This window comes from Scyliorhinus canicula, chromosome 2, assembly GCF_902713615.1.
Source record: "Scyliorhinus canicula chromosome 2, sScyCan1.1, whole genome shotgun sequence".
NCBI lineage: Eukaryota > Metazoa > Chordata > Chondrichthyes > Carcharhiniformes > Scyliorhinidae > Scyliorhinus > Scyliorhinus canicula.
In genome coordinates, this window is record NC_052147.1 from 271,647,438 (window position 1) to 271,660,118 (window position 12,681).

Sequence of the window (12,681 nt, forward strand, 5' to 3'; positions counted from 1 at the left end):
ATTATGCTGAGATTTACTCAAATCCATTTAAATTAGGGGCTGGTTCTTTGTAGGTGTGAACCTCATGACGTCACCGGCGAGGGGGCGTAGAAAATGGGGAAATGCAGTCTCTCCGGATAGAGTTGCGTTTTCCCGCTTCTCACTGGATTTTCCGCCCCTGTTGCCGTGCTCCCTGATGACAAACAGGGGCTGAAAATCGTCCCCTGTGTGTCGTCTGGGATGAGACAGTAAAGATGCGTTTACTGAAATATAAAGAAAGACTTGCAATTTTATAGCATTTGTCACAACCGCTGGGTGAGTCAAGGTGCCTCTCTGCCAATTAAATACTTTTGACCTATTGCGTCACTGTTGAAATACAGAAAAAGTAGCAACTTTGATCCCCATCGTCCCAAGTGCTATATCTAACTGCTTCTTAAAAACATGCAATGTTTTGACCTCATGGCACATAGCTCCCCCAGTTATCGATTTATTAAATGGTGGAGCAACCTCAAATGGCCATGCGGTCTACTACTGCTCCTATCTCTTACGTTCATATGAAAAGTGGATGCTGAAATTTGTTTCCATGCTCAAGACCCGTGATAGATGTTTTTGAACGTTCAGGTTTTCAAGAACAATAACCACTGTCGTTGTCAAAGTTCTCAAATGAATTCATGGTTTGCTGTTGCCTTGTGAGATCAATGAGAGGTTTAACATGTCCAATGGCAGATGACATAAAAACAGAAGATGCTGGAAAAACTCAGCTGGTCTGGCAGCATCTGTGGTGAGAGAAACCTAGTTAACGTTTCAAGTCAGTATGACTTTTCTACAGATGCCACGCTGAACATTATCCAATGAGTTGGCACAGTATTGGTGATTCTGTTTGGTTCACCTCAAATAAGTTGTACTGATTGATTTGATGATATGTCAAAATTTGAACTTCCATTTGCTAATTTGACAATTATATGAAAGGCTTTAATTTCTGGTCTCTGTAATTAATCCTTGTTTAACTCAGGGAGTAAGGTCTCCCATACCGTGGACCCCAGTATTTTCTCAACAAATTTCAGAAAGCTTTAGTCCAGGCTATCGCAGATTTCAATTCATTCTCAGAATGTGTGTCTCAGGAAAGGTACACATGTATTGCCCATCTTCAGTTGCCCTGAAAAGGTGGCGATGAGCTGCCTCTTCACTGTGATCTACATAGCAGTTTGGTACAATTGAGTGGTGCATTAGTCCACGTCAAAGGGCAGCTAGGAATCAATCCTGTTGGTGTGAGACTGGGATCACATATCGGCAAGACCACACAATGACAGCAAATTTCCTCCAGAGAACGTAGGTATGTTCTTGATTATAATTTGAACCTCAGATCAATAAAGTTCATAACATTAGATGCCAGGTATTTATGGATTTGTCAATCAATACACTACAACTAAACATTAGAACAAAGAACAGTACAGCCCAGGAACAGGTCCTTTGGCCCTCCAGGCCTTGGTCATGCTGCCCTGACTAAAAGGAAAACTTCTGCCCTTACTCGGTCCGCATCCCTCTATTTCCTCTCAATTCATATATCCATCCAGATGCCTCTTAAATGTTGCTAATGTGCCTGCTTCCACCACATCCTCTGGCAGTGCGTTCCAGGCACCCACCTTCTCGGCATGAAAAACTTACCCCGCACATCTCCCTAAAACATTCCCTCTCTCACCTTGAACGTGTGCCCCCTTGTAATTGACCGTTCCACCCGTGGAAAAATCTTCTGGCTGTCTATGCCTCTCATAATTTTGTTGACCTCTATCAGGTCTCAGCCTTCACCTTTCCAGTGAAAACAATCCTCATTTATTCAACCTCTCCTCAAAGCCAATACCCTCGAGACCAGGTAACATCCTGGTGAACCTTCCTTGGAATCTCTCCAAAGCTTCCACATCCTTCTGATAATGTGGTGACCAGGGCTGCATGCAGTACTCCGAAAGCGGCCTAACCAAGGTTTTATATAGCTGCAAAATGATTTCCCAACTCGTACTCAATTCCCCAGCTCATGAAGGCCAGCATGCCATATGCATTTTTAATCACCTTGGCCACCTGTGTTGCCACTTTTAGGGAACTGTAGACCTGCACCCCCAGATCCCTCTGTATGTTAATGTTCCTAAGGGTTCTGCATTTACAGTATAATTCATACCTAGATTTGATCCAACCAAAATGCATCACCTCGCATTTATCCGGATTAAACTTCATCTGCCATTTCTGTGCCCAAGCCTCGATCTGTTGTATCCTCTGACAATCCTCAACACTATCAGCAACTCTGCCAATCTCTGTGTCATCCACAAATTTACTAATCAGACCATCCACAATTTCCTCCACATCATTTATATATACTGCAGATGTCCCAGCGCTGATCCCTGCGAACCACCACTAGCTACAGATCTCCATTAAGAAAAATACCCTTCCTCTGTAAAATATGTTATTGTTCTGAGCTCAGAATCTTAAGCTGTTTGTTGTGTTCAGATGTGAAGGGGTAGAATGGCTACTCTCTCTTTCCACCCCTTGTTTGAATGCAGCAGTAATTTTTAAAGAATACACTTATCAAGTGCTGTGAGTGTAAAACAAATACACAGGTTTTCTTGTAACGTTTGTCAAAGAGAATAGTAGCCTTCAACACCCAATCTAATTAAAAGTAATGACACACACTTACCAAGTAGGAGGATAAATCAAGTCATCCAAAAAGTATCAGCTATATACAGATTAAGTACATTGATGCTGAAAATGTTTTAAGAATGGCCTAAATCGTCATTCCCATTCCTGTGATGGGATGATTTGCCGATGTTGACAGACTCTTTCTATTTGGGTCTCATGGAGTTGCTGAGTTGGTTTTTCGGTGCGTTCCAATATGTACATCTGGTCAAACAAGACGTTTGGTCTCAATTTTGCAGGATGGATGGAGAGAGAAAGAAAGAGAGAGAATGTCCACTCAGGGTCCCTCTTCTTCTCTGTTCCTTCTTCTTCTGTTACCTGGTTTTGGAGGGGGGGGAGTTTCTTAAATATAAAGATGGTTAATTGGTCATCACATTATGTCACTTCACCAATTGACCAATTACATAAACATGGTCATAGCAAGCTGATTCTAGGTTCATGATTTAGACATGATTTGATTATGGCTGGAAGAGTTCCCTTCTCAGCCAGAGTCTATTATTCAAAGAGACTGCACCTGGTGACTTGACCTACAGCCAATTGAATTCACAGGTGATTGCATGTTTTATGAATGCTTCAGCAGAGCAGATCACTCTGATTCCTCTAAGATGATTGTGCCTGATGGGTCCTTCTAGACAGTCTGGTTCTATTATAGTTGATTTGTAATTTGCAATGTACAACTGTGTTAAGGTTCTGCTGTATTAACAGCTGTTGTTTAAGTCACTGAATTGCTGTTGCTCAGTCTTTTCAAGAATCAACCAGTGGTTTCAGCTCCATAGAAAAAAATGCCATGTCTTTATCACACTTTACAGGTTCAAATCTCAGCTCCAACAGCCACTTGTACCTTTTTCTTATTCCGTCCATGTAACAATCCACATAATTCTACATTACATCATTCAACATAATCTTTGGAGCAATTTAATCATCTGATTCCCTGTTAATAACTATTATTTTAACACATACCATTCGCAACTGTATCATCTTATCAAAAATGTCACTCTTGATTCCACAAATTGAACCTTCCAACCTTAAATGTATGCAATTCCATATCAATTGGCCCCTTCTAAGCAGGATGATATATTTGTGGATGTTTCCTCATGCAGAACTAATGTACGAAACGTCTCTGAAAGACATGAAGCATTAAATTTGTGATGAGGTTCACCAAAGGAATTAAACTGACCATTGTTTTACAGTCAGTCTTAGTTCGACAGATCAACAGTCATGGCACATAAATTGACTTTTAATTCCCTGCTCATTGACAAAAGATAAAGGTTAAAACTGTTGCACCGCAAAGAGAAATGAACAGTATATATAGCACTGAAGAAGAGACATACGGTAGTACAAGTTGAACATTCCCTATCCGAAATTCCAAAAAAACGATAAATTCCAAAATCCGCACTTTTTTTCCAAGTGCCTGCGTGACGTCACGAGTGAGAAATCCCACAAGGCTCTGGGAAGGTTCCCGGGCAATGCACAGGTCCCAATGAGCCACACATACTCAGGTCCTGGGAACGGGCCGTTTCACGCCCTTGAAAATTATATTCTGAAATCTGAAAAACTCCGAAATCCGATAAATACTCGGCCCCAAGCATTTTGGAAAAGGGACGCTCAACCTGAATGAGTCTGAAGAAATCATACGGAATGAAAACGTCAACTCTTATTTCTCTCCCCACAGATGCTGAGAGACCTGCTGAGAGTTTCCAGCATTTCCTGTTTTTGTTGCAGTGTTGTTATTATTGGTATTATTGGTATTATTTATTGGACGTCAGAGCTGTACATGGTCTGATTGTCTCTCTTCCTCGAAGAACAAGAGTGAATTGGTCAGGATTTTACGCCAATCTCCCAGCTTTTGGAGTCACTTGTAATGATACCAGCGTCTTTTCTCATTAGTCCAAATTGTCTGCATTACTCAACCAGTAACAAAAGCATGAAAACACCAACGCACATGACATTGTTCAACCCTGTTAGCTTTCAGACCTAAGAAAAATCTCACATGTGGGCTTCTGTAGCTAAATTCATTTTAATGGGAATGTTTTGTGTTCTTGGCTAACTTGCATTCTTGGAACATGAGGAATTACAGCACAACAGGAGATCGCTCAGTCTATTACACCTGAATTGAACCTTCAGAAAAGTCCCACTCCCACTATTCCTCCCTCACAGCCCTGTAATTATAATTATTAATTGTATATCCTATCGCCTTCTGAAAGTTACTATTGAATCTGCTTTTACCATCCTTTTTTGCTCTAAAAGCTGCAAATTAAAATTCCTGAGGTTTCCTGTCGTGGGCGAATGATTGATATAGGTTCAGAATTCTCCATCTTTCAGGTTCACATTAGGACACCGGCTTCATTGTGTGCTGGACTGTACTGTGTGATCTGGATTATCAAAAGGATGAAGCTTTGATTGCCTGTGGTTTTCCTTGTCTCAGTGGCATAGACCCAACATTCAGCGGGTCTTCACCTGTTGCTATCTTGCCGTTCCCAATTCTTTTTTATACCTCGGGTTTTGAGTTGGGTAGAGGGAGAACCGTGTGTTCACAGTAAACAGAAACGCTTTAAGAATGAAAGAGCTGTGCATGGGCAGGCAGTGGAGCCGTGGTGTAGTCACCTTTGGGTTAATTTGCTGAGAAAACAGCAAGTCATATTTTTGTAATTGCAAGATATTGAACAGATGCAAGAGAAATATCATTGGCAACACAGGAGAAAGATGTGCTTTCATGTCTTGTGCTAACATTTAAGCAAATAACCGCGGAATATATTTAAACATGAAACATCCTGAAACAGTACCAAAGAATTATTGCTTTTTGGAATACTGCCAACGATAATGAGCTTAGATTACTCTGCATGCACATTTCATGGAACGATGAACAAGACAAATGTTTCTCTCTCTTGGTCTTATGTCTAATTCTCTCTCTCTTTCTCTCTCATTTAATATGCTCACTCACAGACATGCATGTACGAAAGAAAGTGGTATTCAGCATTACTTTTTCATAACAACTTAAGAAAGAGGAGCAAGTGGACTGCCACTTGAATCTGCTTCATGGTTTAATAAAATACATGACTAATCATCAACCTGATCTCCACTTTCCTATATTCTTGATTCCCTTAAAGTTCAAAAATGTATCGATATCAGTGGGTTCCAGTGACTTATGCCGAAGGACTCAGAAAAGATCAGTCCATTTAATACTCTGAGCAGTCCTTACATGCTTTATCTCTGCCCGCGTTCCTGGGAGAACCCCTCCCTACCGATATGTGATCCCGAAAGCAGCTGTGTCTTCACAGCGTCCACGTGACCACCCAGCCTACATTCAGTCTTGAATATATTCAATGATGGAGCAACTACAACTCTCTGGCGGAGAGACTATCAAAGATTCAGAGGCACCTGAGTGAAGGAATATCTTATCTTCTATTCTATTCTATATTTTCACAGTAACTTCATTTGAAGCCTACTTGTGACAATAAGCGATTTTCATTTCATCTCAGTTCTAAATGTCCGTCCTCCTTATCCTGAGGCTATGATCCCTATTTCTGGACTTTCCAACCATGGCAAACAGCCTCTCATCATCTTCACTGTCAGGATGTCATGCTGGAGACATAACATTTCTGTGGGAAATTTAGCCTATCCTGCCTTTTGGAAAACTAAGGGGATTGAACTGGTCTATTTTCCTATTCAGTGAGGACAGTAAAATCAGATAAATAATAGTAATCTTTATTAGTATCACAAATAGGCTCTCATTAACACTGTAATTAAGTTATTAGGAAAATCCCCTCGTTGCCACACTACGGTGCCTGTGCACTGAGGGAGAATTCAGAATGTCCAATTCACCTCACAAGCACATCTTTAGGGCTTGTGGGAGGAAACCAGAGCACCCGGAGGAAACCCACGGGGAAAACGTGCAGACTCCGCAGAGGCAGTGACCCAAGTTGTGATTCAAACCTGGGTCCCTGGCGCTGTGAAGCAACACTGCTAAACACTGTGCCACCGTGCCGCCCAAACCGCCTGATCCTATCAATTCCCGATCAAAATGACCACATTTTGTTGCAAATGCAAAACACTTTGTTTTAAAAAGAAACAATAAATTATTCCTGGGGCTCCTGACCTGGAAACTGCAGCCTACAAGCATTTTCCAATACGCATATCCTGAAACTGCGAGTCGAAATCTGCACCGCCAAATTTCCTCACCAAATAGTTAAATGCTGGCTGAGCTGTGTCATAATTAAACTTGATGGTCTTAAAGGAGCACTATTTCACTTTTAACAGAAGAAAATATTGTGCATTACAAAGCATGATGCTCCTGTCCTTATAAAAGAGCCTATCACTCAAACAGCATAACATATCTGCAGATATGTGATTGAACCGATGTCCCACAGAGTGTATGCTAACCAGCTTAACTTTTTTTTATGATACAGAAGATATTGCTCATTTATTTTTCAGATTGCTCCCTTCCTAAGAAAGAGTGGTGCATCTGAGAAAACAACATATTTATCTCCGTGTATACCTACCAACACATCAGGATAAGCCCTGTTAAATTTAAATTAACGCTACATCTATTCATTGCTGATTAAAATGCATTCCGCTTACGTCATGCACTTTGATTTAATTCTTACTTCCAAACTCTTGCTTTGGTACATTAAATTCCAAGACTCCTCCATCTCGTTCCCAATATTGCCAGTGTTAAGTATTCCCTAAACTGCAGCTACAGTGAAATAAAACCCTCGACTCATCGACTGCGCCTGTTTGGACACCAAAGTGCTGATTCTTTTAAATGGTCACATTGCTTCCATGCTGAGGTTAGGTGGCTACAGGGCAGGGTGGAAAGAGGAAACGAAAGAATCAGCAGACAAAAATATTTCAGTCTGAATCATTTGTTCAAAGGTAACATACCTAACTCGTAATTAATGATGGGCATTGTCACAGCGCTGTATGTTGCCTGGCACTGCTGGCATTCAATCCAACCACATATTCTCTTCGATTTGGAAGATTGAAGGGTGATCTAATTGAAGGGCGCGATCCCACAGCCACTCTGCGCCAAAAAAGCAGCTCGCCGCGGCGCAGCAGGACCGCTGAAAGAGGGAAACCCTGCTTCCGGGATCTACCCGGCTTGGCACGCCTTGCAGGATCCAACTCAATCTCGTGAGACATTGCGATGTGAACCCCGTCCAGAATGGGCGGAATGACATTTTGGTAAATCTGCACATTAGAGCAAGGCAGAAGGCTGATGGGGCTCTATGGGGCTGATTTAACACACTGGGCTAAATCGCTGGCTTTTAAAGCAGACCAAGGCAGGCCAGCAGCACGGTTCAATTCCCGTACCAGCCTCCCCGAACAGGCACCGGAATGTGGCGACTAGAGGCTTTTCACAGTAACTTCATTGAAGCCTACCCGCGACAAGCAATTTTCATTTCATTTAATGTGTAGATTCCCAAGGTACCTGAGGCTTTGGAATTCAACCCCTTCACCTCGGACACCCCGTTCAGTACTGGTCCCCACAAATGGGGACTTGACGGACCTACACTCGTGGGGGGTCCCCCAAGGGATTGGATGACCCCAGCTGCATGCCCATTGGGAAGGGTGGTGTCCTAGCACTGCCAGCTTGACATCCTGGCAGTGTTGCCTGGGTGTAGCCTGGCATTGCCAAAGTGCTGAGGTGGCACTGCCAGGAGGAATAGGCACTGCCAGCGGGTCAGGTTGACACTGCCAAGGTGGCAAGCTGGCAATTTTTGTGCGCGCATTTGGGCTGGGGTTGCCCGATGTGTGTGTTAGGGTGCGGGGGGGGGGGGGCTTCCGGGGATCTTCCCATTGTCCATGCAGCCTGGAGGGAGATCAGAAAATGTATCAGGGTCGTCAGAGATCAGGACCCCATTTAAAAATGGCGCCCGATCTCTCGCTACATTGGGATAGTTGCAGCGAGCAGAGCTCCCCACTGTGCAAAACGGGGCTATGTGCGACCTCAGCCGCAGGGTCCCCGTTCAGGCCCCTTATTCAATTGCATCGAATAGCCATGTGTTTTTCGGCACTGCGAGCGCTGGGAAGCACACAGCTAAATGCGCTCCCTCAGGGAATTTTGTTCCCTTTTGGGAGAATCGCACCAGAAATGTTTGAGATTATTAAAGAAGTTGACAGGGTAGATAGAGAAAAATTATGGGTGGGATTCTCCGACCCCCCGCCGGTTCGGAAAATCCCCAGGGGCCGGGCAAATCACTCCCCCACGGCAGCTCCGTATTCTCCGGTGACGGTTTCCGGGCGGGATTCACGCCACGCTGGTCGGGGGCCGTTGGCAGCGATTCCCCTGGAAATTCTCCAGGCCCCAATGGGCCGAGCGGCCGTCGGTTTCTGGCCAGCCCTGCCGGTATGGATTAGACATGGTCCCACACGGCGGCACCTGGCAGGTAGTTCTCCTGGGGCGGCACTTGGGGGATCTGACCCCAGGGGAGGCCACGGTGGCCTCGCCTGCAATCGGGGCCCACCGATCTGCGGCCAGGCCTGTGCTTATGGGGTCACATCTTCCTTCCTCGCCGGCCGCTGTAGGGCTCCGCCATGGCCGGCGCGGAGAAGACACCCACCTGCGCATGCGGCAGATTACGCTGCCGGTTCCATGCATGAGCGGGGTCACGCCGGCCCTTTGGCACGTGCAAGGACTCATGCAGTCCCTTCACCACCAGTTAGTGCGACGCCAACTCCGCCAGCGTCCACCTAGCCCCAGGAAATGCGGAGAATTCCACTACTTCTGGTCGGCCCAACGCCGGAGTGGTTCGTACCCTTTTTGATGCCATCGTCGGGCCATCGTCGAGAATCCTGCTGTATTTCTCTATTTCCACTGGTGGGTGGGGGGGGGGGGGGGGGGGGCATTGGGGTGTGGGGGAGTAAGAGTTCAAACAGGGAGCATAACTGCAAAACTTAGAAGTCAGTCATTCAGGGTGATGTCAGGAATCTGGGCCGGGATTCTACCCTACCTGGCAGGGCAGGGAGCTCCCGGCGTGACGGAGTGGCGTGAACCACTCCGGCGTCGGGCCGCCCCAAAGATGCGGACGTCTCCGCATCTTTAGGAGTCAAGCCCTAACATTGAGGGGCTAGGCCCGCGCCGGAGTGGTTGGCGCTCCGCCGGCTGCCGTTGAAGGCCATTGGCGCCACGCCAGCCGGATGTCATCGGCGCGCATGCGCAGGGGAGGGGGGTCACTTCCGCCTCTGCCATGGTGAAGACTATAGCAAAGGCGGAAGGAAAAGAGTGCCCCCACGGCACAGGCCTGCCCGCCGATCGGTGGGCCCTGATCGTGGGCCAGGCCACCGTGGGGGCACCCCCCGAGGCCTGATTGGCCCGCGCCCCCCCCCCCAGGAACCCGGAGCCCGCCCACGCTGCCTGCTCCCGCTGGTAAGGTTTGATCGATGCCGGCAGGAGAGGCATGACAGCGGCTGGACTTCGGCCCATCGCGGATTGGCAGATATTTGCTTGGTAAGGGTATTCAATGTCATAGAACCAAGATAGTAAATGGGATTAATACACAAACCAGCCATGATCTAATTCTATGGGAGATTAGGCAGTAAGAGGCCAAAGAGCCAACACATATCCCTGTGTTCCTTTTTATGAATCTGGTGAACTGTCTTTTCTCATAACGTTGTGGTTGAAAGCAGCAATAATTTAAAATGGAAACCAGATAGTAGTGTATTGAAGAACAGTCATCCCTCACGTCCCCATTTATTCAATAGTTCTACAGTGAACAAGGAGGATGAATATTATTGTTCATAACCAGTCCTCAAGAAGAAACTTGCTTACAATCTTGTCATTGTGGAACAGGACACAGAGAAAATGGCCCACATATTTTGTTCCTGAGAAATGAGGGAAGGGTGCATTGAGAGGGCCGTACCCCAGAGGTACCCCACAAGATGGGTTGGGGAACCCCCGCCCCCCAGAAGTCCCCAGGCAAAGACTGCACGGAAATTGCCCAGAATGTTTGAACTTCTGATGTGCAATTACCCTGCGCCAGGAACCATCCAAACGTAGATTTAAGGTGGAGACTTTGGATAGTTCTGGCTCTCTTGGCAGAATAGTTGCCCTCCCCCTCCCACACTGCGTCCCTGACTACTCTCCCACTCCAACTAACACCCAGTCCCCTGACTACCCTCATGAACCCCAAACCAATCGACCCTCACCGACCACCCAGCTCTTCCCCAGAACCCCAGCTACCCCTCCACCCCCTCGACCATCCAATTTCTCCTCCATCCTCTCAACCATCTGATTCTCCCCACCTCCCCATCTACTCCAATCCCCCCTGACACCCCAACCAAACCCCCCCCCCCGCCCCGATTAAACCTCCAACTGCAGCCCAATCCCTTGCATATTCCTCCAAACCAATACTACATCCCGGTTACTCTTCACCCGACTTCGGACTACCTTCTCTCTAATAATAATTCTTCAAGAGTAAATTCCAGGCCCAAAAAGCTGTTTCTCACAATGCTGGAACCATTATGAAAAGTGCACCCTGTTCCGATTATTGAAAATTGTGTGTTCACCTCAGAATGTTAGGTCTAATGTTATGCGCTGCATTATGCTGAGAAACATTTTGTCTGAAGGAATAATTATTCAATCAAAAAGTTGAGATTGGTGAATTTACGGACATCAGTATCATGGTTCAGAAAAGAACACTGAGGGAGTTCATTGTGTCAACAATCCAACTGTAGCCCCTATAAGCTCACAAGATGTTCCCCATGCATTACTAGATCGGGGAGGTCAGTGCTGTGGCCTTCTATTTTGTTTAGATCTCGTTTTTACTCTTTTAACAGATGACAAGACGTGGACTGTAACACAGCACAACAATACAGAGCTAACCGAAGTCCAAGGCTCCAGTTCTGGCAAACCTCACTTTGTGCACTTGAGTTACACTGCAAACACAGAGCAACTGCAAGCTATGATTAACAACATGGACTACTGTGAGCAGGAAGTATCCTACCACTGCAGAAAGTCTCGCCTTTTAAACACACCTGGTAAGTACATGGACCAAGTGAAATGTAATTTATGGAGCTCATTAGTGACAAGCTCCATGGTTCATGCTGTATGGTTTGGTTCAATGGAACATTAGGTTTGATGTAGTTAGTTTCCTATTAATAATAATATTTATTGCCGTTGTTTCTCAGTTGCAATGCATAGCCATCTGTGGTTCAGTGTACCGAACAGACAGGCAGACAATGAGATTGGATTCTGCTGGGTGTTATTTGTACTTATGAGTAAAGCTATGATCGTGTAGAGCTTCAAGCTTATATTCCTTGGAATATAAAAAGGTTATGGGGTGATTTGAACAAGACTTTTGTTCGGATTTTGAAAGAAATTGATGTGGTTGGTCGTGATTTCAGCGAGTGGGAGAGTCTGGAACAAAGAAGCAGGTTTTTCTGAAGTGAGTTGACAAAACACTTCTTCACACAATGGTCGGCCTAATTGTGGAAATCGCTCCAAGAAAAAGCAATAGATGCGAGCACAATGAATAATTACTGAGGTAATGGAGAATGGAGGTAACATTTTTGCCCCTGTTAGTGTATTACTAGTCTGTCAGTCTGTTTGGCTGTCAACAATATATTGCAAGAACGAATGGACGGGTTTCAACAAAACCTGGAACACAGATGAGACCTGCCCAAGGAGAAAAATGGTTAGCTTTTAGTGAAGATGTGGATCCAGCATTTTCTTTAACGATCTATTAACATTTGGCGATGGCGCAAATTGACTTTGCTTTCAGAATGCTGTTGATTGTTTTCAAATAAAATGATGTGGATTGCCTCAGCTGCTGCATGGAATTTGTTACAGCTGTGAAAGGTGAGCAGAGTTTTCAGAGCAGGTTGTCGGATGCCTGAAGCTTCCTCAGCATTACGGAAGCTCTGAATAAAAATGTTTTTTTTTCAGGTTTGTAGTTATATAGCATCAACCAGGCAGGGAAATGCCTCAAGGAAGAGCTGTGTAATTGGTATGGTATCGATTCAACCCAGAATGGCAGTGGTCTGCATTCCTGAGTGACTTGTTCAAACCTGACATTGATAGAC

General features: G+C 45.3%; 1 protein-coding gene across 1 annotated transcript in view; it reads left to right on the forward strand.

The window, feature by feature from the left end:
* Positions 1–12,681, forward strand: part of LOC119962140 (contactin-associated protein-like 5) — a 1,413,266-nt gene that overhangs the window by 877,853 nt on the left and 522,732 nt on the right. Inside the window, exon 13 of the mRNA XM_038790064.1 lies at positions 11,437–11,637. Coding sequence (XP_038645992.1) covers positions 11,437–11,637 — 201 coding nt within the window. The remainder of the gene's footprint in view (positions 1–11,436; positions 11,638–12,681) is intronic.